Here is a 27,490-nt window from a genome sequence, read left to right on the forward strand (position 1 = left end):
GAATTGTTCACTTGTCCTAACATTTGAATTTTGAGTCATGTGAATATATTACCTATTCAAAAGGTAAAAATATACATTAAAAACTATATATTCCATGACACAGAAGAAGAACCAACGTTATTCAAACACACAGGCAAAGTTCAAACTGATCAGTTGTTTCTATCCTTTGGGGGTACAAAATGCTCAGGTGGTACAAAGGGTAGTACCCAGCCATTACTGTCTGCTCGACACACCACTCACCATAAAACCAGTGCAAGAGTTCACTGGGAAAATAAATTACTCTGATGAGAAACCCAATAATTAACTAGCGTAGGTAAATTATTAAAAATTAGTTTACACTAGAAAGGTACACTGCCATAAGCAGGAATCTTACACGATCAGCCTGAAAGACATGACAGAACCTCAAAGACCATGAAGGTGTACTCTGCAAACCACCTACAAAGATGTCACCAAAGAAACACAGAGATGTGCGGTAGAGAATCACAAGATGCCGTAAACAAATAAAACACAATGTGGGGTTTCTTTCTGGATACTAAGGTGGCCTTTTCTAAGTCTTGGGGAAAAGCTCATAAGTAATATAGGAAAGTAAAAGGAAAAAAAAGTCAATGCTTTTCCACATTCTTCTCACTTATTTTTAAAGGATTTTATAGAATTCAGTATGTAAATAAAATATTTTGCCTGCCTCTTCATTTTCTCAAAACACAAGGAGAACTAAAATCCTGGTGAGAATGTCTGATATGACTGCATTCTTTAAAAACACGCTGCACTTCATTCTAATTTTCTCTTTAATCTTAGGAGAGTGTTCAGAGAGATGCTTGCTATCTACTGCTAAATTTTAATCAATAAGTTAATTACTCTTTTTATCTATTTGGCTACTTTGCATGCATTGATTCTCAACCCCTTCTTTCATCAGAATTCTTATCTTCTGAGAATAAAACGACCAGATTCCATCTACTTATCTAGTAAAACATGAATCAAAAGTTACTAATTGCTTCTGTGGATTTCAAACTTCTATAATTCAAACATCGTTTAAATTCATGAGACTGAAAAAAAAAACCAGTTAACAGAGAACAGGAAGAAGAATAAGAATCTTATATATTTAGCAACACAGCAACATATTTCCAATTTAAAACTCTAAGTAATGCTTATAATTTTACATCAATATTGTTTTGTACATAGTTATGCACAAAATATACAAGCCAACATCAGTTGAATTAGGAGGAATTCTACCAAATTCTTTTATTCTTTAGCCTGAGAAGTTTGCTTCATTTACAATCATTTATCAAAGGGCTATCAGGCAAATGATTACTTTCAAGACTTATGGTAGCTTACACTGAAAATCCTAAGCTAAAAACTAAACAAAATTCAAAGAAACAGAACAAAACTCACAAAATCATCAAGCCTTACTCCAGCAAACATGTCTGGTTTAACAGGTAAAAGATACTTAATTTGTGAAGGTGGAAAAACTGTGGGTGCAACTTTTATCTTTCCTCTATCTGGCATTTCATTAACATTACTTAAATTCTGTCTGTATCTTAAAAAATTTAATATTTAAAATTTATATTTGACTTGGGGCTGGCCCCGTGGCCGAGTGGTTAAGTTCGCTCGCTCTGCTGCAGGTGGCCCAGTGTTTCGTTGGTTCAAATCCTGGGCACGGACATGGCACTGGTCATCAAACCACACTGAGGCAGCGTCCCACATGCCACAACTAGAAGGACCCACAACGAAGAATATACAACTATGTACCGGGGGGCTCTGGGGAGAAAAAGGGAAAAAAATAAAATCTTTTTAAAAAAATTTATATTTGACTTGAACACATAGCATTTGGTTTGAAAGTGGTAACAAAAGCACACTAACAAGTCATTTACAACTACATTATCAAATACTAAAACTTTTCCAGTACTCTCTCTTATACTGAAAGAAAAATGAGAAAGGAAAGGTATGCCCATCTCCTGGTACTTGAGATGCAGAAGAAATGCCTCCAACACAGCAATGGTTCCCAACTGTGGTCCTAGATGGCTGGTGATCTCCAACGGTGCCCTGCACGCTCCACTGACTGATCAAAATTGCAGCCGAGTGGCACAACGGTTAAGTGCGCACATTCTGTTCAGGCGGCCCAGGATTTCCTGGTTGGGATTCCAGGTGCGGACATGGCACCACTTGGCAAGCCATGCTGTGGCAGGCGTCCCACATATAAAGTAGAGGAAGATGGGCATGGATGTTAGCTCAGGGCCAGTCTTCCTCAGCAAAAACAGGAGGATTGGCAGCAGATGTTAGCTCAGGGCTAATTTTCCTCTAAATAAATAAAATAACTGAAAATAAAATAAAAACCACGCCTCTTTAAAAAAAAAAGATTGAGAATATACTTGTGTCTAGGAGACTGCCTGCTCAACACAAAAACAAGCAAAAAAGGAAGACCTGCTCGCTCTAACTTAAATGCCAAAAAAAACAAGTCACAAAAAGCAACCTTAAGAACATGAAGCACAATTCCCAATTCCTTACAGATTTGGAGATAATGCTTCATTGTTAGACACTAACTTCCCTTTACTCTAGATTGAAGACAATGAGGCAACCTTCCAAAAAGAAAGAAATGGAACAAAGAACATTGAAAACTTCCCTTAAAAGTATGTCCAATATTTCATTCTTATCTTCTTTTCCTCATCCCACCTAAAAAGCCTGGGCAGCATAACCCACCCCACTCCCCTCAAGTCCCCTTCTGCCAGTGGTTCTCAGGAGAAGGGCAGGGCCAGTGAGAAGACACAACCTGAGCATTATGAAAAAGCTTCTTCAGAACCCCCTCCCTAAGGGGAAAGAAAAAAAATGGTACCCACATGCATGAATTTCAGCCATCACAAGTAACCCGAGTCCTCCAACGCCCTGGTTCAAATCTCACTTACCACAGTGACACTGTACAAAAAGGGATAACTGAAAGAGGGAATTGGCCACTAAAGATGAAAAGGCAGCAAATAAACGAAAAGTGGTAATACTGAAAGTGAAATTCAAATCAAACATAAATGCAGTTAGAGAAGAAACAGCTGGCTACGGGAAGATTGACACTGCTGTCTTCGAGAGACTTAACAGGCAGCCAGAGGAAATTCGTGAAGGCAAACTTAACAACATAAATGAGGAAAGTGATTGTAACAGGGAGGATAAAACGGAAGTTACGCCAGCAAAAGTCTGCACATTAATGGAACTCTCAGAGATACTTCACAACTTTGAAAGCACACAGGATAAAATGGAGCTGATCCAAATTTAGAAGGCAAGTTTGCCAAGGCATAAAAAAGATGGTTGTTCTGTGTCATAAGTTAAACAACTAGAAGTAGTACCGGTCAAACTACTTTTGATACATTTTTTTACAAAGAAAACAATTCTTAATGTCCTAATGTTTTAAATTACAATGTACTAAATATTAGTTTTACTATTTTTTTCAATTCCCTATACATTTACAACTGACGTAAGAGAATTTTTAACATTTTAACAAGAATTTTAAGGGCCATGAAATAATCATAATTTTTCTCATCAATTACTAGACCACTGTGCATGATTTCCGCTTGCACATTCATTTTTACAGTTCCATGCTACCAGGCAAAGCCAGGACTGCCTGTAATTTACACTGCATAGCACCCACACTTCTAAAGTTCTTTCACCTGTCACGATTACTGCACAAAATTGTGGTTCACTTGCCTGATGTGCATAAACAAGCAATTAATTATGGCATCAGCCTTTGGGAAAGAGATCAGCTTTATTCTGCAAGATGGATCTGCAAGGAGAACAGGGGGCAGGTGCCCTCAGATCTGTCTCCCTGATTCAGGATTTGGGGCAAAACTTAAGAGGTTAAGGAAAACAGGCTGGCACAAAGAAACACTGGTAGAACCAGTTTTGATTGGCAGGCCTCAAGCATTTATGGTAAGGTTTTAAACATTTATGGCAGGGTTCTAAACATTTACGAAGAGGTTCTAAACATTTTTTATGAGGTGGGGAAGTAATTTTAACACCGGATCTTCCTGAATGAGGGACCAATCGTTTCTGATAAGAGTCTGACTTTCAAGTTTCAGTTGTATCCCAGTCCTTGGGTTCCGTGGGAAGGAGGATCTTTGGTTCTGAGGTCATTTCAAGATTTCTTCTTTTGTGCATTCCCTGGCTATGTGACTTTGCAGATCTCCTAAAAGGCAATTCTTTTTTGAAGAAGAAAAAGATTAGTCCTGAGCTAACATCTGCCACCACTCCTCCTCTTTTTGCTGAGGAAGATTGGCCCTGAGCTAACATGTGTGCCCATCTTCCTCTATTTTATATGCAGGACACCTGCCTCAGCATGGCTTGATAAGCGGTGCATAGGTCTGTGCCCAGGATCCAAACCAGCCAACCCTGGGGCATGGAAACTTAACTGCTATGGCTCTGGGCCAGCCCCCTAAAAGGCAATTCTTAATCACTCTGTTGATAAGAGATGGGGTCAGTTGAAGTGGTCCTGGAGGGCCAGCAGTTTCGTAACTTAAGACTGGTTAAGGGGCTGGCCCGGTGGTGCAGCAGTTAAGTGTGCATGTTCCACTTCAGCAGCCCGAGGTTTGCCGGTTTGGATCACAGGTGCGGACATGGCACCACTTGCCACGCCATGCTGTGGTAAGCTTCCCACATATAAAGTAGAGCAGGATGAGCACGGATGTTAGCTCAGGGCCAGTCTTCCTCAGCAAAAAGAGGAGGATTGGCAGCAGTTAGCTCAGGGCTAATCTTCCTCAAAAACAAAAAAAGACTGGTTAAAACTAACTGCAGAAGGGAAGTTTTTGGTTTCATGTAAGTAACAAGCCAGATAAATAGATGAAATACAAGGTCAATGAAATAATTAAATACTTACTAAAGGGGAAAGAGGAGTCAGGTAGGAAGGAAAAGACATGTGATACAGGGTGGGCTATTTTTAAAAATCTAAAGTACTTTTTTGTATTAAAAAAATGAAAAAGTAATGTTACTATCAAAATTATTTCATATTATCTTGGAGAATTTCAATATAGCTTTTCTTAAATGAATGGAATAGCATTTTTATGTAGTTTTAATTAGGCATGAACAGATGTACATATGTACAGTGTTGCATTTTTTCTTTATCTCAATCATTTTCCATGTTATTAAAGCACATACTCTTCAAAAGCACTATTGCTAATGGCCCCTGAATAGTCCGTGAAATGCATCTACCATCGTTTACCTAACCATGCCTCTTTTGTTTCATCTTTAAGTGGCTTATCTTCAGGTTGCTAATTCTTAGTTTCAAACTGCTTTCCTAAAAGCATGCACCAATCAATATACTCTTTGAAGGTCTTTTTCTGAATAACCTGCTGTGTGCTCCAAACGAAAGCTAGCATTCCAGAGGCTCTCCCCTTCTTCAGCTCTACAGCCTTTCAATCCCCCTCATGAAGCTTTAGGAAGGGAACATTTAAATATCTGCTACAAGCCACGCTCTGGACTGCATATCTGACATCATCTCATTTAATCCTGAGACTATGACTTTCAAGACTTGAGCAAACATCGAGGCCTACCTTTTATTCACTCATTCAACAGGCAGTGTTGAGTACCTACAAAGTGTCAGGCACTGGTAACACAGTAGTGAGCAAATGAGAACTCCCTCAAGAGTACTCAGTCCGCCTCAAAGATATTCCCAACCTTAAAAAATGGCCGCTCCACTTCTGGACTACTTTGATCATAAAACCTTCAATGGCTTCCATTATGCTTCAAATAACATCCAAATTCCTTTCCGTGGCCCACAAAGACTCCCCTCAGCTGGCCCACTCTCTCTCTCCAATATCATCCACTACCACACTACCCTAACCCATGAGGCCTCAGCCACCACTTTAACATTCTAAGCTCTTTCCACCTGGGGTTTTCTCACTTGCTGCTCCCTCTGAACTTTCCCCTCTGCTCAACAAAATGTCTTGCCCCTTCCTATCTTTTAGGTCTTAGCTTAAATGTCACCTCCTCAGGGCCTTCTGGGGTCATTCCATCTAAAGCAGGTTCTCCAACATTATTCTCTCTCTATCCCACCTCAGTTCATTTCTTTCACAAGACTTATCAAATGGCTTTGGTTTGCTCACCACTGTTTCTCCAAGGGCTATCACAGTGGCTGGTGGACAGAATACATGGCAGATAAACTGTGCTGAATTAGTAAGATGATTTGTCTGTAACTGGAATGAAATCTAACTTCCTTCAAACTTGTACCCATTGATCCTCATTTTAGCCTCTGAAACTACATTGTAAAAAAAAAAAAAGTATACCTTTCTGCATATGTACCATACTTGAATAAATTTTGAATAAATTTTAAAACCACTGTTTTTGTGTTAACTCTGGCACTCACCTGTTTTTAGCAACTGCCGCTGTTGCTGACTTCAGAGACACTATCAAGGAGCAGCTAAGGTCATGGGATCCCATATTACACTGCCTGGGTTGGCATCTAAGCTCCCACACTTAACACACATGAAATGGATCTCACCTGCGTGACTTTAGACACGTTACCTAACCTCTCAGTCTCTCAGTTCCCTCATTTGGAAAAGTAAGATAAGTCATCAATTGTTCGTCAGAATTAAATGAGATGATGCATGTAAAGAGCTTACCCCAGGTCCTGGCATAGCAATGTTAACTGTCAAAACTACTCCGCCTGTTTCATCAGCTAGACAGGAAAAATCCTTGAAAGTGGAAACTTATTTCTTTGCATCTCTAAAACCTAACTCATATAAATCTCAACAAATCGAGATTTAAAACCATCATCCTAAAAGTATGGCTAAGGGTCCCCTTCCACATCTTTACAAAACACTCTGAAACTAGCCCTCAAATCATTTAACACAACAGTCATTTTACTACTCTGTCTCCACCTGACCCATGTGGGCAGGTCTATCTTGTTCACCATGTTATCTCCAACACCTGCAACGACAAACAGTTGATAATTAAATGAAGAAATTTCTCTGGGCTCCCATTTCTCCTAAGAAGCTTTTTAAACGTTTTTTGTTTATTGTGTGCCTGTGCTACTTTCCCACAATGAAAACCTAGGCAGCCAATGTCTGTCTTGTTCACTGCTGTACCTAGTATCCCCCACTACACCTGCCATAAGGGAGGCTTCAAAATATTTATCAAAGGATTTTTTCCTGTTCTTGCTTTTTGATGTTAAAATGTGTTGATTCTCGTAGTTTTCTAAGGAACTAAGCACTACTGTCTTACTGGCTCCACAGCGCAGGTATTTGTGCTCATCAATATACCCAAAGCCTAGAAGAATGGTTGGAAGCAAAATAAGCAGATTCATTATATACCAAATGAAACGAATGGATGTCATTTTCTGAGACTAAAAAAGATACAGCAAAAAGAGAACTACAGTTTTGGACAAGAAGGCTCTGAGTGATCTGAGTAAGCGTTTGTTTTGCTACATACATTTCTTTAATTCCCAAGTTCTCCAGAATGTGGCTACATATATACATATATAAATCGTCGTGCGGAAGACAGTAAGTACCCCTCCTCCAGTCCCCCATCTCTTTCTGGTGTCCAGGGTAGGAAACACATGGTCTTGACAAGATGCCCGGCGGCCGCCCAGGAGCCACGCGCTTCCTCCCAGACCTGGTGACCGATGACCGGAGGACAGCCCAGGACGCAAAACCGGAAGAAAGTGCTCGTGCAGAGAAATTCCCAGGAGCCCCAGCGCCGGACTCCGGCACTCCGAGCACCCACCCTACCGGCCCGCACTCACCACCAGCGAGGTCGTGAAGCCAGGCTGGTCCATGGCCCAGGAGACAGCGTCAGGGCTATAATTCGAGGCTGAGCAGAGCAGGATCACGGCCCCACGCACTGGGGGCCGCCATCTTGGAGGCGGGTCCTGTGGCGCGCGCACTTCCGTGGCCACGTGAGGGCGAACCACAACAACTACACGTGCAATCTGGGACGCTGGACCCCCAAGGAGCGCCAGGACAGAGGGGCGGGGCCGGAGAGGAGGCGATCGAACCAAGTCTCGCGAGTCTTCTCTGCCACCGTTTCCGGCCCCCGCCTTGTGATTCGGCTAGATGGAGGAACTCTCGCGAGCAAATGAGCCTCGGCTGGGATCCCGGAGCAGGGAGTCCCGCAGTGAGAGCCGGGAGAAGCTAAAAGTGTAAGCCCCAAAGAGGCGTGGCTATAGTGGAGGGAGGGGTCGTGGAGGGGCAGGATTAGTTTCAGGGGGCGAGGCTTGTGGCTTCCTGTCTGTTTTTTCTTTTTGGTTTATTTCTTGATTTTATCTGTGCAAATTCCGTCTCAATTTCTATAAAACAGATTCATTATGAGAAGATTATTAAATAAAGATATAGAAAACCATTTCAAGAGTTTCCTTACTCGAGCTAAAATTTGGCATCCTCCACTTCTCCTTACTGGTAGTTATTGCACTTAAAATTATTTATTTGTTCAATTATTTACTTGCTTGTCTTCTTCACACTTCTTCACCAGTGTGCACACTTCGAAGTCGACTTTAGTAAGCACTTAATAAGGGCTTCTTGGTGTAGACCTACCTTTACATTTATTAAACATATGCCTTCTAAATTTCTGTATATTAAGAGCCAACTACATCTAAGAGGTAGTGGTAGATGATTGAGAGAGATTTTCTAATTTAAGCCTCACAACAACCTTGTAAGGTAAGCACCATTACCATCATTTTACAGAGGATCCTGATGCTCCTGGAGGTAGCCAACCCAAAGCTACAGAGAACCTAGCAGAGCCAGGCTTGAAATTTTACTTAGTGCCCTTAATCATCTTTCCCCAAAATCCTTGCAACAGCCTTAGCATGCTCCTTGTCTAGCCTTTCGTCAATCCATCTTTCATACCACTGCTAGAATCTTTATTCTCTTCAAGATGAGATGATCCAGAAATGATTCGCAGAATACCTTTAGGGATTCAAATTCTGAACTATCACCTACTAGCTTTGGGCATAATTTATCTAAGATTGAGTTTCCTCCCTTGTAAAATGGGGATAATGACAGTAACTTCTTCATTTGGTACTATTACACATTAAATGAAACAATGTATGTATGTTCTTAATTTAGTTCATGGCTCATGGGAAGCACTTTCTAAAGATGATGGTAATGTCACTTCCCTGCTTTAAATGACTCCCTTTTGCTGCCCATGTGAAGTAGTCCAGCTCCCTAGCATGGTACTCACCTCTCAGCTGGTGTCTCCTGTCACTCTTCCCACTGGCTGGACTACTCACAGAAAGACAGACTTTCAAGCCTCCTCCTTCTACCCATGTTGCTCCCTCTACCAAGAATACCTTTCCTATGCTGCCTGCAGAATATTAATCCTCTCCTGTTGACCACACCCTCCTCAGGCACCCTCTGTAGGCCATCTCAAAACATGCTAGTTCACTTCCTCGAGACCAGCAGGAGAATCTCTTACCTGTTTGTCCCTTTTAAGAGCTCGTATGACTAGGTCAGGCCCACCTAGGATAATCTCCCTTTTGATTAACTCAGAGCCAAATGGTTAGGGACTTTAATTAGAGCTGCAAAATCCCTTTTGCCACATAATGCAACAATCATGGCAGTAATATCTCATCATACTAACAGGTTCTACTCACACTCAAGGGAAGCAATTATGCAAAACATATACATTAGGGGTCAGGAATCTTGAGAGTCATCTTAGAATTCTGCCTATCACACTTTCCTATAAGTCTTACTGGCAGCCTCCTCAAAGGCCATCAAGGTTCTTACCAGTAGGCTTTCACTAATACTCCCCTCAAAGTCCTTCCATCTTTCATCTACTACCTAGTGCCAAAGCCACTCCTATGGTTTATATGTTTGTTATAGCAACCCCCTATTTCCAAGTACCAAAATGTGTATTGGTTATCTATTGCTGAGTAACAAACTATCCCAAAACTTAGAACAACAATAAATTTTTATTACCTCACACAGTTTCTGTAGATGGGAATCCAGGAATGGCTTAGCAGAGTAGTTCAGTCTCAGGGTCTTTCTGATAAGGTTGCAGTCAAGGCATCAGCTTGGGCTATATCTGAAGACTTGATTGGGACTGGAGGATCCCCTTACAAAATGGCTCACTCCCATGACTGGCAAATTAGTGTTACTATTGGCAGGCAGCCTCAGTTCCTGGCCACATAGACCTCTCCACAGGGTTGCTTGAGTGTCTTCATGATATGGCAGTTGGTTTTCCCTACAGTAAGTGATCTAAGAGAGAATGAGACAAAAACTACAATGTCCTTTATGACCTGGCCTCAGAAGTCACTCAGTTGTCTTTCCTGCAATAGCCCATTGGTTACACAGGTCATCCCTATTTATTAGGGGATTGGACTCCACAAAGCCATGAATACCAGGAGGTGAAGATGACTGGGTGCCATCTTGGAAACTGATTACCACATCAGATTAATGCAAGTGAAAACCACAATGAGCTATAAATATATGCTCACTAGAGTGGCTACAATTGTTGTTGGCAAGGATGAAGAGCAACTGGAACTCTCATACAATGCTGTTGGGAATGTAATATGGTACAACCACTATGAAAACCAATACCCCTCTTATTTTTTTATATGTGTTTTTCCCCTATAATTAAATCCTCCCCAAATGCTTCCTCTTTTTTTCCTACAGCTTTCCAATGCCCCTCTTAGGTATTTACCCAAGAGAAATGAAAACATGTGTCCATACAAAGACTTTTACATTATTGTTCAAAGCAGCTTTATCCATAATAGACAAAAACTGGAAACATCCCATGTCCATCAACTGGTGAATGGATAGACATCTCGTGGTACATCCATACTATGGAATATTACTCAGCAATAAAAAGAAATGAGTTACTGACATATGAAACAACATGGATTAATCTCAAAGCATTATGCTATGTCAAAAACGCCAGATGAAAAAGCTACATACTTTGTGATTCCACTTATATGAAATTCTAGAAAAGACTAATGATAGTAACAAAGCAGATCAGTGGCTTCCAGGGGCTTGGGTCAGAGCAAAGGATTGATTACAAAAGAGGCACAAAAGAACATTTTGCAGTGATAGAGATATTCTGTATCATTATTGTGCTGGCCACTGCTTGGGTGTATACATTACCAAAATTCATTGAATTGCACAATTTAAATGGATCTATTTTACTATGTGTAAATTATACCTCAATAAAGTTGATTAAAATATAATCATATTTATCTCACAAGATAGTGATGATTGAATGATACATGCATGCAAAGCACTTAGCCCAGTGCCTGGCATGTAGAAAATGTTAAATTTATTCAGTATTTTCCTATTGATGCTATAGATTCTGAACATTATGCATGAGAGGTTGATAAATTATTAAGGTGCATAAGCAGTTTGTGATAGATCCTACTAAACCTCCTAAGATAAAACAGATGTTATGTCCAGTTACTAATGATCTTGGAAGTTTTAGATACAACTCATCCCTTAAGAGAAAATTTAACCCAGACTGTTGGTTCTCATTTTGACATAATACTTCCTTTGATCTAAAATTAAGGAAAAACTCTTTTCTTCTTCAATGTAATAATTGTCTTTAACTTTGTAAGGAAAAATTGTGTTAATGCCATTTTCTGGTAACCTGGAAGGTAATACAATTCATCAGGTACCTTTCAGAATCAAGAAGAGATGCTATATTCCCTCCTTTTATGCAAAGGTCAAAGCTTCATGAAGCCCTTTAGGAAATACAGATACTGCAAATATGACCTGGGTCTCTTTTTTAAGAAATGTGGCAGAGGGGCCAGCCCAGTGGCACAGCAATTAAGTGCGCATGTTCCTCTTCGGTGGCCTGGGGTTTGCTGGTTCGGATCCAAGATGTGGACATGGTACGGCTTGGCAAACCATGCTGTGGTAGGCATCCCACATATAAAGTGGAGGAAGATGGGCACAGATGTTAGCTCAGGGCCAGTGTTCCTCGGCAAAAAGAGGAGTATTGGCAGCAAATGTTAGGTCAGGGCTAATCTTCCTCCAAAAAAAAAAAAAAGAAAGGTGGCAGAAAGATCCATTGCCACTTGCACGTGCCTTTTAAGTGGGGTATTTCAACGCATCGTCATTGTCACCACACTGCATACAGAGTATGTCCTCAAATCTTCGCTTTTGAAAAATAAACGAATAGATAAGCACTGATTTGCATTAAACATGTGAAATTATGCTAACAATACTGTTGTCCTCTATTAAATCTACCACTGTAAGCCAAGTTTACTTTTAAACAAATTCTAAAATCTTAATAATATTTGTAAAAATTAGCAAGTCAAAAACATACGTCAAAAGACAAGTTAGGTCTAACTTAGGGGAAATAATGGACATAATCTTCAGCCAGGACTAGACCTAAGCTCCAAGCTCCTGTAACTGATCTTGACTGAAAAATAAAGTAGTAGTTAAAATCATTTTCAATAAAAGTATTCACAGAAGTATTTTAATCCATCTGCAAAGGATGGCGAATATATATAATAGAAAGGACATCAAATGAAAAATGTAATAGGCCTGTTTTACAGGCCAGTTTTCCATTAAGTAATAGAATCAAGGCTATACTTGTCTTGTGGTAGCTTTGTGTTTTCATTTCAAGTCAGAAAAAAAAAAGATGGTCCTTTCAGTAAATGGTTTTGGGACAGTCAGATAACCATTTAGAAGAAAATAAGGTTTCATCTCTGTCTCACACTTTCCCTCCAAAAACAGTTCCAAATGGATTAAAATTCTTATTTCACATAATTAAACTATTAAAATACCAGAAGAGGGGCCAGCCCCGTGGCTGACTGGATAAGTTTGCACATTCTGCTTTGTCGGCCCAGGGTTTGTTGGTCTAGATCCTGGGTGTGGACCTACACACCACTCATCAAGCCATGCTGTGGCAGCATCCCACGTAGAAGAACTAGAGTGACTTACAGCTAGGATAGAAAACTAGATACTGGGGCTTTTGGGAGGCGAAAAGAACAGGAAAATTGGCAACAGATGTTAGCTCACAGCCAATCTTTCTCAAAAAAAAAAAAAAATAGAAGAAAAAAGTGAACATTTTAATCTTAATTCTTAACTAATCTTAATTCTTAATCTTTAATTCTTCAGGTAAAGAAACAAGTTCTATGCATGAAATATTTTTTAAACTAGGAAAAGTATTTGCAGCATATATGACAACAATGAATTCTTAGTAGTAAATAGCTTCTATAAATAACTAAGAAAAAGTTACCAATAGAAATAGAAATACCAATACAGAAAATGGGCCAAGGTCACAAAGGAAGAAATACAAGTAGCTGACGAACATGTGAAAATATTTTAAATTCAATAGTAACACCAAAATGAAAATTAAAACAACAATACAGCATATTTTTTTAACTTATCAAATAGACAAAGATTTCTTCCCAGAGGGAGAGTCATAGCAACTTTTCTGGTGAGCAAAATGGGAAGGTATACCTAAAAAGCACCCTTTGTGGGGCTGGCCCTGTGGCCAAGTGGTTAAGTTTGTGCGCTCCGCTGCAGGTGGCCCAGTGTTTCGTTGGTTCGAATCCTGGACGCGGACGTGGCACTGCTCACCAAACCACGCTGAGGCAGCATCCCACATGCCACAACTAGAAGGACCCACAACGAAGAATATACAACTATGTACCGGGGGGCTTTGGGGGAAAAAGGAAAAAATAAAATCTTTAAAAAAAAAAAAAGCACCCTTTGTCCTCCATTATTCTACTTATTGCATTTACTCTAAGGAATTTTTTTTTAATCCATAGAAATATTACTATAAAGATATTCATTTCACTGTTTATCATAGCAAAAGGAAAATTTTTATATAAGGAAAAATGTTCATCAGTGTGTGACTGAAATAAGTTGATTATAGCACCTGTATGTAGTGATGGGGTTCAGGGGGGCCTGCCCCAAGATGTGCCACTGTGGTATGTGGATTATTTCAAGCTGAAGACAATAAAGGCTCAGACTCAGGAAGAACATTTCACCTTTCCTCGTTAGCTGCCTAAAAGAAATTTAAAATAAAGGCCTGTCCCCAGGACAGGCCATCACCATGGATAACTCTGGGTTCCGGTAGACTGGGAGGATCCTTGCTAAGCCCACTCTTATCAAAGTTCTATTTACCAAACATTAGCTTTTCCATTTCCATGTGAGTTGCCTTCCTCCCCTTTGAAGCCCCAAATCACTACCCCAAACGTCCTCCTTGTCTGTAGCTGAAGATACTTAAACAGGCAGCCTCAGCCAGTTGGCTGAGTTACTCAGTTTCTCCTGAGTTTCTCCCATGTATACATGCTATTAAATTTTGTTTTATTTTCTCCTGCTAACCTGCCTTTTTAATTATTTGACCAGCCATAAGAACCTTAAGGAAAAGGCGGGAATTCTCCCACTTCCCCAACAGTAGCTATTTAAAACCATGATGTAGAAGAATCTTTAATCATATAGAATGATGGCAAATATGAAAACATTTGCATATTCTGGTTTTTCTTTTTATGCCCCAGCAGATCTGTTCTCTACTTTCTCTGCCTTGTTCTCTGTCCTAGGGTGTTGACCCCCTAGGACCCTCTGGTTTCCAGTTGGGTTTGGCCAATGAAAGTCCTAGGCAGATCTGCTGATGGTGGGAGAAAGAGGTCAGGGTATTTCTTCTATGCTCCCTTCCTGCCTTGACCCAATTCTGGCAAGAGTTATGTCCTTCTACAATACTGCTCCTACAAGACAGCCTCCCCGCTGGGGCTCCCCTCTCTTTGGCCTCTGGTAACACCTTTTTCTTCCCTTTCTCCTTCAGGTCTAGGGACAATAATGACTTCCCACGCTTGTCAGCCCTGGCCATCTCTTTCTACCTTACTGATTTTCTTAACACTCCCAAAAGTTCTATTCAAAACATCAGTTGATGTTCTCTATTTGCTGTTTGAACTCTGACTGACAAAAGACAATATAATCCAATTTTTGTAAACATATACATTATCTATTGCTACATAACAAACTACCCCAACACTTAGCATCTTAAAACAACAAACATTTATTATCTCAGAGTATCTGTGGGTCCAAAATCTGGATGTGGCCTAGCTAGGCACAGCTGGCTCAAAGTCTCTCCTGAGACTGCAGTCATGCTGTCAGTCAGAGCTGCAATCTCATCTGATGGCTCCAATAGGGGAGGCTCCACTTCCAAGCTTACTCACATGGTTGTTGGCAGGATTCAGTTCTTCATGGGATGTTGGACTGAGGGGTTCAAAGACCTCCCTCAGTTCCTTGACACATGGGCCCTTCCACATGGGAGCTTGCAACATGGCCCCTGGCTTACATTAGAGTGAGCAAGCAGGAAAGAGTAAGAGAGAACACCCAAGATGGAAGGCACAGACTTTTGTAACCTTATCTCTGAGGTGACATCCCTTCACTTTTGTCAGCCTACACTCAGAGGGAGGGGGTTAAACAAGGACATGAATACAAGGAAGCAGGAATCATTGGGGGCAACCTTAGAGGCAATATATAATTTACAAATGCACACACAAAAAATCTGTATGATGACTGGTTATCTTTGGGTACATTAAAAGTTATCTTTCCGACAGGAACAAGACAAGGATGCCCACTCTGACCACTATTATTCAACATAGTACCAGAAGTTTTGGCCAGAGCAATTAGGCGAGAAAAAGCTATAAAAAGTATCCAAATTGGAAAGGAAGAAGTAAAACTCTCACTGTTTGCAGATGACATGATTCTATATATAAAACACCCTAAAGAATCCACCAGAAAACTATTAGAAATAATCAGCAACTATAGCAAAGTTGTAGGGTACAAAATCAACATGCAAAAATCAATTGTATTTCTATACACTAATAATCAACTAGCAGAAAGAGAACTCAAGATTACAATCCCATTTACAGTCGCAATAAAAAACCTAGGAATAAATTTAACCAAGGAGGTGAAAGACTTATGCACTGAAAACTAAAAGACATTACTGAAAGAAATGGAAGAAGACATAAAGAAATGGAAAGACATTCCACGCTCATGGATTGAAGAATAAACATAGTTAAAATGTCCATAGTACCCTAAAGCAATCTACAGATTCAATGCAATTCCAATCAGAATCCCAATGACATTCTTCACAGAAATAGAACAAAGGATCCTAAAATGTATATGGAGCAACAAAAGACCCTAAATACCCAAAGCAATCCTTAGAAAAAAGAACAAAACTGGAGGTATCACAATCCCTGACTTCAAAATATACTACAAAGCTATAGTAATCAAAACAGCACAGTAGTGGCAGAAAACCAAACACACAGATCAATGGAACAGATTTGAAAGCCCAGAAATAAAACCAAACATCTACGGACAGCTAATCTTTGACAAAGGAGCCAAGAACATACAATGGAGAAAAGAAACTCTCTTCAATAAATGGTGCTGCGAAAACTGGACAGTCACATGCAAAAGAATGAAAGTAGACCATTATCTTACACCATATGCAAAAATTACCTCAAAGTGGATTAAAGACTTGAATGTAAGACCTGAAACCATAAAACTCCTTGAAGAAAATATAGGCAGTACACTCTTCAACATCGGTCTCAGCAGTATCTTTTAGAATACCATGTCTACTCAGGCAAGAGAAACAAAAGAAAAAATAAACAAATGGACTACCGCAGACTACAAAGGCAAAGAAAACCAAGAACAAAATGAAAAGACAACCCACCATTTAGGAGAAAATTTTTTCAAATCATATATCTGACAAGGGGTTAATTTCCAAAATATACGAAGAACTCATGCTACTCAACAACAAAAAACAACCTGATCAAAAAATGGGCAGGGGATCTGAACAGACATTTTTCTAAAGAAGATATACAGGTGGCCAACAGGCAAAGGAAAGATGTTAAACATCACTAATGATTAGGGAAATGCAAATAAAAACTACAGTGAGATGTCACCTTACACCTGTCAGAATGGCTATAATTACCAAGACAATAAATAACAAATGTTGGAGAGGACGTGGAGAAAAGGGAACCCTCATACACTGCTGGTGGGAATGCAAACTGGTGCAGCCACTATGGAAAACAGTATGGAGATTTCTCAAAAATTTAAAAATAGAAATACCATATAATCCAGCTATCCCACTACTGGATATTTATCCAAAGAACATGAAATCAACAATTCAAAGAGATTTATGCATCCCTATGTTCGTCACAGCATTATACACAACAGCTAAGACATAGAAGCAACCCAGGTGCCCATCAACAGATGAATGGATAAAGGTGTGGTATATATATATTTTATATATATATATATATATATATATAATGGAATACTACTCAGCCACAAAAAAGACAAAATTGTGTCATTTGCAACAACATGGATGGACCTTGAGGGTATTATGTTAAGCAAAATAAGCCAGACACAGAAAGACAAACATCTTATGATTTCACTCATATGTGGAAGATAAACAAACTCATAGATAAGGAGAACAGATTAGTGGTTACCAGAGGGGAACAAGACTGCGGGCAGGACAAAAGAGGTTAACATATGTATGGACAGACAAAAACTAGACTATTGGTGGTGAACACAACGCAGTCTATACAGAAACTGAAATATAATAATGTACACCTAAAATTACACAATGTTATAAGCTAACATGACCTCAATAAAATAGTTAATTTTTTTAAGTTAAATAACAATAAAAAATGACCTTCCTGTTTTCTTTTTGCACTACTGGCCATTTCTAATGAATAATTACTATGGCTTCAACTATATCATCATATAAATCTTTTGTTGCTGACCTATTTCCAGCTGACAGCCACTCACATGACATTGCTTAATTTCTTAACTTTTTCCTTGAGCAAGTTGACATAAACCATCCTAAAGAGTGAATCAATTATCTGCCATAATTGGGTTTTGTTCAATATTTGACCTAATATGAAGCTCTGGCTAGGTTTCCAAGACATATGTAATAATAATCAAGATGAAATTTGCTCAGCTAATTTTCATATTCTCTGACAAAGATCTCCACTCTATTGGATGTAGAAATTATCCTAAAACCTTGTGCCTTGGGCATTTACTGCCCATCAGTTTGGCAAGCCTGTCACATTGAATTATATCACAGAAGTGCCCTTGCTGTAATTGCTCCCCTCTTTTGAAGTGGCAACTAATAATTATAGGTCACTTTTGTGACACTTACCTGACACAGATTATAGCAGCAAATGATTTTTCTCAGCAAGTATCTATTGTTATATTCAAGGACAAAACAAGCTATTTTTTCTTTGCAGTACAGGACATAATGGGAAAACATAAAGTGGGTTCATGATCTTCCCATTATAGGAAATTTAAACAAAAATGTCTGCCATTAAACCATAGTCTCCTGGTTGAGCACAAATAAGAATTTCTATTGTTCTTCAAATTAATCTTATTGTGTGTCCATAATAGCCTTTTCTTCTTTATAAACATCTTACCCTTCTGACTTCATTTTTTTTTTTTAGGATGATTGGCCCTGAGCTAACATCTGTTGCCAATCTTCCTCTTTTTTCTTCTTCTCCCCAAAGCCCCAATACATAGTTGTATATCCTAGTTGTAGGTCATTCTAGTTCTTCTATGTGGGATGCCTTCACAGCATGGCTTGATGAGCGGTGCATAGGTCCGCACCCAGGATCTGAACTGGCGAACCCCGGGCCATGGAAGCGGAGCACACAAACTTAACCACTCAGTCACGGGGACAACCCCTGGACTTCATTTTTTATACTGGTTCCATGATTCTTATAATCTGCTGGGTTAAGAAACCTGCCTCTTGTCCAATGTCTTATTTATCCTTGATGTCTAAAACATTACCTACTCCTTCAGACATCCCCCCTCCCCTCCTCTTTCTCTGCAAAACACTTTGGTTGAGGCCTTAAAAAGCCATAATTTAATGGCTGAACCAGTCATAAAAATCTTCTCTTGACTCCATATCCCCATTCCCAGGTCACTGAGCAGCTCTGCATGAATAAAAAAATTGCAACCTCTTTATGTCAGACCCTGTGTACATGACTGACCATTTTGCTATTTACTTTCTCACTTAATCCAAATCACCACCCTGTGACTTGGGTATTATAATTGAGCCCAGACTCCTGGTTTCTGAAACAAAAACAATAAAACTCAAAAGGAAGGCATTGCTACCTTGGAAGACAGTTTTGCATTTTCTAAAAAAGCTAAACATAGCCTTAACATATGATCTCGGAATCGCACTCCTTGGTATTCACCGAATGCGGAGGCACTGACATTAGCTGAAAACTTATGTCCACACAAAAACCTGCACAGGGATGTTTATAGCGGTTTTATTCATAATTGCCGAAACTTGGAAGCAACCAAGATGACCTTCAGTAGATGAATGGATAAGTAAATAAACTGTGCTACAACCAGACAATGGAATATTATTCAGCACTAAAAACAAACAAGCCAGGAAAAGACATGTTGTAACCTTAAATGCATGTTACTAAGTGAAAGAAGCCAATCTGAAAAGGCTCCATACTGTATGATTCCAATTACGTGACATTTTGGAAAAGGCAAAACTATGGAGATAGTAAGAAGATCAGTGGCTGCCAGGGGTTAGAGGAGGGAGGGATGAACAGGCAGAGCACAGAGGATTCTTAGGGCAGTGAAAGTATTTTGTATGATACTATAATGATGGATACATGTCATAATACATTTGTTCAAACCCATAGAATATACCTTTACCTAATGTAAACTATGGATTTTGGATAATAATGATGTTTCAGCATATGGTTATCAATGGTAACAAATGCACCACCCTCGTGGGGAATGTTGATAGTCAGAGCGGATGAGGGAAGGAGTGGTACGGGAAGGAGATAAGAACTCTGTACTTCTTGCTCAATTTTGCTGTGAACTTAAAACTGCTCTAAAAAATGAAGTCTATTATAATCATTTTTTAAAAGTCATTATACTATTCTTTGCGATTCCCAGTGGTAACAACCTTTAGTCAAATTCTATCCTCATCATACCCAGGGAGAGAGAAAGGGAGAGAAGGAAAGAAAAAGAGAAGAGAAGTAGAGAAAGGAAAATTAAGATAATGTAAGAAAAGAAAAAGAACACATCCCTGCTCCATGTTTAAAAGACACTTTTTCTCCAACCCAAATGTCTATGAACAGATGACTAGATAAACAAAATGTAGTGTACACATATAACGGAATATTCTTCAGCCTTAAAAAGGAATGAAATTCTGACACATTACAGCACGGATGAACCTTGAGGACATTATGCTAAGTGAAATAAGCCAGTCACAAAAGGTCAAATACTATATGATTCTGCTTATAAGAGGTACCCAGAGTAGTCAAATTCACACAGACAGAAAGTAGAATGGTAGTTACCAGGGGCTAGGGTGGGATGAGAGGGGAACAGTCACTTAGTGTTAAATGGGTATAGAGTTCCAGTTGGCGAAGATGAAAAAGTTCTTGGGATGGATGGTAGTCATGGTTGCACAACAACGTGAATGTACTTAATACCAGTGAGCGATACACTTAAAATGGTCTTCTTTACGTTACATATATTTTACTACCATAAACAAAAGACACTTTCTTCACAGGAGGTGGAACACATTTAATGTATTTTATTTCAAAGATGAAATGCTTCTCAGTCTCACAAAAAAGCTGACACACACATTCTTTAATCGACCAGTAATCAAAGTGCACCCTGATCCTTCAACGTCATTTTGCTTCATAAGGCAAGATGGCGGACGGAGGGAGAGGGGAGACAGCAATAAGAGAAGAGCTCTGTTACGTGCCATGTAGCCCCAGAGAATTCACTGATAATGGAAAATTTTTAAAGAATGCTAGGTATTTCTTCAAATTTCCATTCACGAACTCCCTCATCATTAGGCGCCTTTCCTGGCTCAGTTTGCCATTTTATACCTTCCTGGTTGCAAACCTTCCAAAGAGCTCTGCGTCACTGGGCTCTTTTTATTACCTTCTGTCAAACAACAGTCCTCCACTCAAAAGGGCACAAGCTTTTATTCTTCTGAGCTACCAGCATGTGTCCTAAATGAACACTCTAGGCTTAATGCTACAGGCTGAACATGGATTAATGTTCATCTGTCCCCATCATCTGTCCCCAGGTGAACCCGCTTAGAGTTCAAAAACTCACTTGAAAAAGGGAAGCTGATACCTTTGTGTTGTCATTTCTCAGATTCAATGCTGCTGACTCTGCAAAACGGCCACCATTCTGCCAAATAATTACAAGAGAACACGTTACCACCTGCAGGGCAATGTGTCACTCAGGGGCAGTCCCACAACCTCTGTTGATTTTTAGCTTTGTTCCTCTTTCAGGTTTTATTTCTCAACAAATGTTTTATATTTTTATCTTTAGCCTTAGAGATCTGGCCCCTGACTATTTCTTCAACTTCGTTGCCTACGAGTCACCTTTCTTTGCTAATGAAGCTTTAGCAACACTCCACGTTTTGTCCCTCGGATGAGTTGATCTTGTCCATACCTTCAGGCTCAGGTCCTTTGTACAGTTCAACCCCCACTCCCACATTTCTCCTTTTTACGTGACCTTTACTGAGGGCTGAGCTTAATGTGGTTTCCTCAGAGGTTGTCTTCTCCCCTACGTCACACTAGTCCGACCAATTTTCTCCGATAATGTCATCTTTTTTCCCAAGCACTAATTGCAATTTGTAATTCTAGGTTTGTGTGCACATCTGTTTAACTTCTGTCTCTACCACTAGATTATAAAATCCATGTAGACAGGGACAATGTCTATCAAGTTCACCACCATGTACTCAGTACACATAGAATGCACTCAATTGTTGGAATGAAGGAAAGAAGGGAGAGAAGGAGAGGGGAGGGGAGGGACGGAATCAAGGAGACCACATGACATGGTTGCATCTTTAGTTCTGTAACAAAGCTGATGGGCACTGGGAAGATTCAGTAGACATCCAAGACTCCTAAAGACCAATACTAGAGGTTTGTAAAGGAAATCTTCAGGGTGTCCTTGCCCACAGAAAACTATTCCTCCTGTATTTCTGACAGTGGAAAACAAAGGATGTCAATTCGTAGTATGCATTCCAGGCGAGAGAGAAGTGGAATCCATATAGCAATCTGTGTCCTAATTTCCCTGATTCTCACCTCTCCCAGAGTTCACTGCCATTGACCTGACGTGATTTCCTTTCAAGAAATGAGCTGTCTCAGAAACACAGCTGAATCCAACCAGGACGATGAGAAATCAGTTCTGTTGTGACCCATTAGGCAATAGATTGGCCATTTCACAAGAGTAAGCAATCATCTCTCTTTTTAAAAGTGATTATGATTTTCAATGAAATTATATGTTGCTTGCAGAAATAAAATGAGAAAGCCAATGAAGAACCTAGATTTTTATCTTAGTAAAACTGGAGAAAGAATGATTAAACGTAAGTTTCAAGAATTGAGAATACAGTTGACTAATCCCTCAGGAACACAGTAGTTGTGCTATAGTGTTTTAATTGTAAAGTCTTTTCCATGCAATATGTATTACATTCAGTAAGTATTTCAAGAGTACTGTGCTTACAAAAGTACTCACAAATGCTTACTTTATTCTTGCAAATAATGAGTTTTTAATTCAGGGCAGAACTACTTCTGCCATGTTGATAATCTATCTGTTTCAACAATTGACCAACAGCAATAGTACATGATCTATCATGCCACCTTTCTCTTCCACCTCTTTCTCCTCAACTTCTAAAATAGTCAGACAAGAAAATTGGGACAGGACTTATAATCAAGATTTAAAATGAAGTTGAGAAATACATTTCTAAAATACATATTGTATGCCTATCTTCATTCCCAAATATTCTACAGTTAACAATGAGACTCATTCATAATAATAAAAACAAACTTGGTCTTAACTATGCATTTGTTTACATGAAAATTTAGAGCATTTTTCAATTGCTTTGGGCAGGAATTTGGAGATAGGGACATTGTTTTATACATATTGTGTTCTTATGTATCAAAGAATCATGTAGAATATTGGGAGTAAAATGTTAACACCAAGCTCTGGGCTGAACAAAGATCAGCCTTTGACAGAAGTTCAGAGTCAGTCTTCTCAGTCTCATTGGAAATGACAGATTAAGATATATGTGGAAGGTTGCATCTGCCTTGTTTGCTGTAAAACCCCTAATTGTTGGGACAGTGCTGAGAATGGAAGAGCCTTGAACTGGACAAGCATGATCTAAAGGATTGGTGGGAAACTGAGGCTGCAGCCTCTCTGTGCTAAGGTGATACACTTATACCTTGTATGTGCGGCAGCTGTACATGCCCTGTATAGGTGAGGAAGGCCAAAAAGTTGAGAATTTAGGTAGCAGTTGGGCCTCTCAATGATGATGTGCACGTGGTCCTGTATCCATCTAAAAAGCTAGAAAAAGATGGCATTAGGTTAAAGCCTACTGGGTCTCATGAGTCTGATTGCCATTTAGAACCTGCAACTATTCCTGGCCTGATGCAAATATATTAATCGAAGTCTCTTTTATTCTGAAATGCCCTTTGTCTAAAGCTTTACATAATTTATTCACTCTTCCAAAAATAATATCTACCTTTTCATAGGAGGATTTTCTTATAAGAGAAACTGTGTGTACAGCTTTGCAGATTGTGCACTGCTTGGCTCCAAGCAATGCCAATTACAATGCAGGCCATGTGAATGTTTTGCAGATTTTTCACTGCACAGCTCTGGGAGACAATGATTACCATTCAGTCTATAATAAGTGGCAATCCCAGGAGTTGCACAGTACACAACCTATACAGCCATAGAAAAAGCAAGGATTTTGCAGTAGATGCTGTTGATGCACTGCCCCATATCGCCTTGGCTCACCTGAGTTCACCTGTAGCTGTGGCAGACAGTCCCTGGCACACTGACAATATCCCACCTCAGGAATATGTGTCTCTTGTCCTCTACCTGAGCACTCTCTCCTGCACCATGGGGGCTTTGCAGGCACAATCAAGATATATAAGTAAAAAATGCCTCAGCCTTCACTCTGATGGGGAGATTTAGGCATGATCCACACAGTTCCTCAGAGGTTCCCCAGGAAAATGGAGCTCTAGTTGCCTACAGCGCTAACCTGCTGTTTTATGCATATTCCATCACCTTTTTCGCCTTTCCTGTCTCACTTTCGCCACTTTCTTATTTGAGCTTCCAGGGATTGTCTCTTCCCAAAAAAAACTACCTGTACCCAAGCCTTTGTCTCAGGGTGTCTTTTAGAGGGAACCCAAATTAAGACAGGTTCCCTTAGGAGCAAATGACCTTAGTTGATTCTGTAACTTGAGTGCTGGCCCAGGGTTGAATATTTGTTGAATGAATGAATGAATAAATAATTCTTCCGCAGTGGCAATGGGCTGCCTCCACTGATCAGGCAGATGCGAAGCAAGAAGAAAGAGTTAAGCAGGCAGTTTTCATACCACAAACTGCACGTGTGACAACATGACCGAAAATTCAACTGTCCCTCACAAATGCAACACAAGCATGTGCCATTCCAGGTGCAAATGAATGCTGCTTTCTACAGCATTGACATAGTTCACATTGCGATTTTAGGGAGAAGTATAAGACCCTTTGTATTATGCTACGAAATGTCTCCCTCCACCCCTTAAATTCTCTTCAAGCTTTTAATAAATTACCTGCAAACACCCTCATTCTCATCTTGGACACAAAGCCAGGAGATAACCTAGCTTTGAAAAATTATGAATGCACCTGCTTCCTAACCAGAGAAAGATATAAGACTCTGGGGACAGGGAATTATAAATCCATTTCTTTGTTCTTTACAATCATTCCATTATCTCTGAGCCTCAGCAAGACTTTTCTCCCTCTCTCCAATTCAAGGAAGAATACATGTGCAAAGAGTGTGAAATTAACACAGTGCATGCACAATCTCAATAAATAAACATGAAAACCTTTTCGTTGCACATCGCTAGCTTCATTCAGTTAATGAAATGCTAAAACACTGTTGTGTTGCACAACCTAATCTTTTAATTTGTGGAAAAACTAAATAAAACAAACAACTAGCAAACTAGAAAGCTTGAAATTCTTCCTTTTTCCACCAAAGTACTCAGCCAAACGTGGAAGCAGCAGAATCTGTTTTCCAGCACTCTCATTTTCATCTCAGAGTCCTTTTAGTCCTCCTTGTCAATACTCTTCCTCTCACCCTAGTACCACAGTCTTCCTCTTTGCAGTCAGCTAACTGTCCAAAAGGTCAGCTGCTGGCTAAGGCAAGAGGAGTGGTATAACACATTCCTGGCGGATGTTACAAAAGCCCTCACTTTGCCTTACTGCGCACGTGGTAGACATTGCTAATCTATCACTGAAACACAATCACACTCCTTTCCAACAAAGTGCTGCTAGCAAGGGGTCCGGCCCAGTGGCGCAGTAGTTAAGTTCCCACATTCTGCTTCTTGGTGGCCCGGGGTTCGCTGGTTCAGATCCCAGTTGCGGACATGGCACCGCTTGGCAAAAGCCATGCTGTGGTAGGTGTCCCACGTATAAAGCAGAGGAAGATGGGCATGGATGTTGGCTCAGGGCCAGTCTTCCTCAGCAAAAAGAGGAGGATTGGCAGTAGTTAGCTAAGGGTTAATCTTCCTCAAAAAAAAAAAAAAAAAGAATGGTGCTGCCAGCAGCCATCAATCAGAGTTGGTACTAGAAAGCCCTGCCTTCAACTAATCTTTACTGAACTACTACTATGCTCTAGCCTCTGTTCTGACCCTAGGAATATAGTAATGAAAAAAGACAATGTCCTCAGTGACATGATAGAGTGGTGAATGAGACAGACAATGTCCTTGCTTTTCCTGGGGTATCAGCATTTTAACGAGTACTTTTGTAAACAGAAAACTCTGCAAATCCAAAAGAATGAAACTCCAAGAGTAAACGGTATGGTTTTTGGCTGCATAGTCCATCAAATAACTATTCTTGATGTTGTCAGATAAGCTTCCAGCTATAAGGCCAGCAATTCTAACACACGTCATTAGGTTAATTATCTCATTATTGATAAAAATTCTGAGAGAGGAGAAGGTTAATAAACTGGATAGAGTATTCCTTTCCCCTCTTCTTTCCAAAGTGTTGCCTGCCTACTATGTGCCAGGTGCTAAATAGGTATGGGGATACAAAGATGATTCAATTCCATTCTCTGCCTTGTAATGATCACAGGGTAATGTGGGATATGGTGAACTCAGAGTAATACCATGGAATACGAGGGCCTGAGTTCACTGTGTCAGCTGAGCAAACCGACCCTAGAATGTAATCAATCCACAGTAGAATTGTTAAATGCTCTGGAAATAATGAACTACTTCTAAACTACACCACAAATAATCATCATCTTTAAAATAATCCATCTTTTCTTTTATTCTCTACATACACAGAGAACAGAAAGTTAAAAACCATCCTGGTAATGTTGTATGAGCATTTATTTCCTCTTATTTAAAAATTTTGAAAACGCAAAACCAAAGATACATGTATTATCACCCAAAAGCATTTTCATATTTTATTAATCTACTGACATTTTAAGAAATAAGGGAAAGTTAAAATTATATTTAGTCAGCAGTTGTATTTTTTTCTTTTCGAAATTACAGGCATTTAAAGCTAACATTAATTAAACCAGGCCTAAGTTTTTACAGTTAGTTAAGAATCTAGAAATTACAATTTAGTTAACATATTAGATCTTTATGAATTGTATGATTGTAAGAATTTTATAAAACTAGACTGTTTAAGGGGCTGGCCCCGTGGCCGAGTGGTTAAGTTCGCACGCTCCGCTGCAGGCGGCCCAGTGTTTCGTCAGTTCGAATCCTGGGCGCGGACATGGCACTGCTCATCAGACCACGCTGAGGCAGCGTCCCACATGCCACAACTAGAAGAACCCACAACGAAGAATACACAACTATGTACCGGGGGGCTTTGGGGAGAAAAAGGAAAAAATAAAATCTTTAAAAAAAAAAAAAAAAAAAAAAAACTAGACTGTTTAAGAAGACATGCATGGGGCCGGCCCCGTGGCTGAGTGGTTAAGTTTGCGTGCTCTGCTTCGGCAGCCCAGGGTTTCACTGGTTCGGATCCTGGGCGCAGACATGGCACCACTCGTCAGGCCACACTGAGGCGGCGTCCCACATGCCACAACCAGAAGGACTCACAACTGAAAAATACACAACTATGTACTGCAGGGATTTGTGTAGAAAAAAAAAAGAAGACATCCACTATCCTGTCACTTAGTTTAATACAATTTAGTGTATATAATTTTTAATTGTAAATTTAACCTTGGTATTGAACAAAGCAAAATGCTATGCTAACCTTTTTTATGGAAAACTATCAGGGACTGAATGATCATGGAAGCTTCAGGACTGCCGCTCAAACACTTACTAAAGGGATTTAAATAGAAAACCCAGGTAACTTACCAGTATTCCTTCTTTCGTTTGTGTCTTTTCTCTTTTTAAAATGGGATTTCTTCATGATTTTCTCAAGCTGCTGACGTGCATGAGGTGAATTAAAACTGTAGGAGGAAGGCGTGAGGGTCCTGACTGGGGAACAGCTTTCTCAGGTGATTCTTTTTTATTTTATTTCTTTTTTTTTTTTGCAGAAGTTTAGCCCTGAGCTAACTGCTGCCAATCCTCCTCTTTTTGCTG

At 39.8% G+C, this 27,490-nt stretch overlaps 1 protein-coding gene across 3 annotated transcripts in view; it reads right to left on the bottom strand.

Annotated features, from left to right (window-relative positions):
* SLC25A26 (solute carrier family 25 member 26) overlaps positions 1-8,079 on the bottom strand; it is a 149,462-nt gene extending 141,383 nt beyond the window's left edge. The window contains exon 1 of one of the 3 annotated variants that reach the window (XM_070576866.1): positions 7,712-8,079. In XM_070576866.1, coding sequence (XP_070432967.1) covers positions 7,712-7,744 — 33 coding nt within the window. In that variant the 5' untranslated portion in view covers positions 7,745-8,079. Of the gene's footprint in view, positions 1-7,398; positions 7,587-7,711 lie in introns of those variants that run through there. The other 2 variants (XM_070576868.1, XM_070576867.1) reach the window with 2 other exon arrangements.
* Positions 8,080-27,490: the final 19,411 nt, after the last annotated feature.

The sequence above is a fragment of the Equus przewalskii genome, chromosome 15 (genome assembly GCF_037783145.1).
Source record: "Equus przewalskii isolate Varuska chromosome 15, EquPr2, whole genome shotgun sequence".
NCBI lineage: Eukaryota > Metazoa > Chordata > Mammalia > Perissodactyla > Equidae > Equus > Equus przewalskii.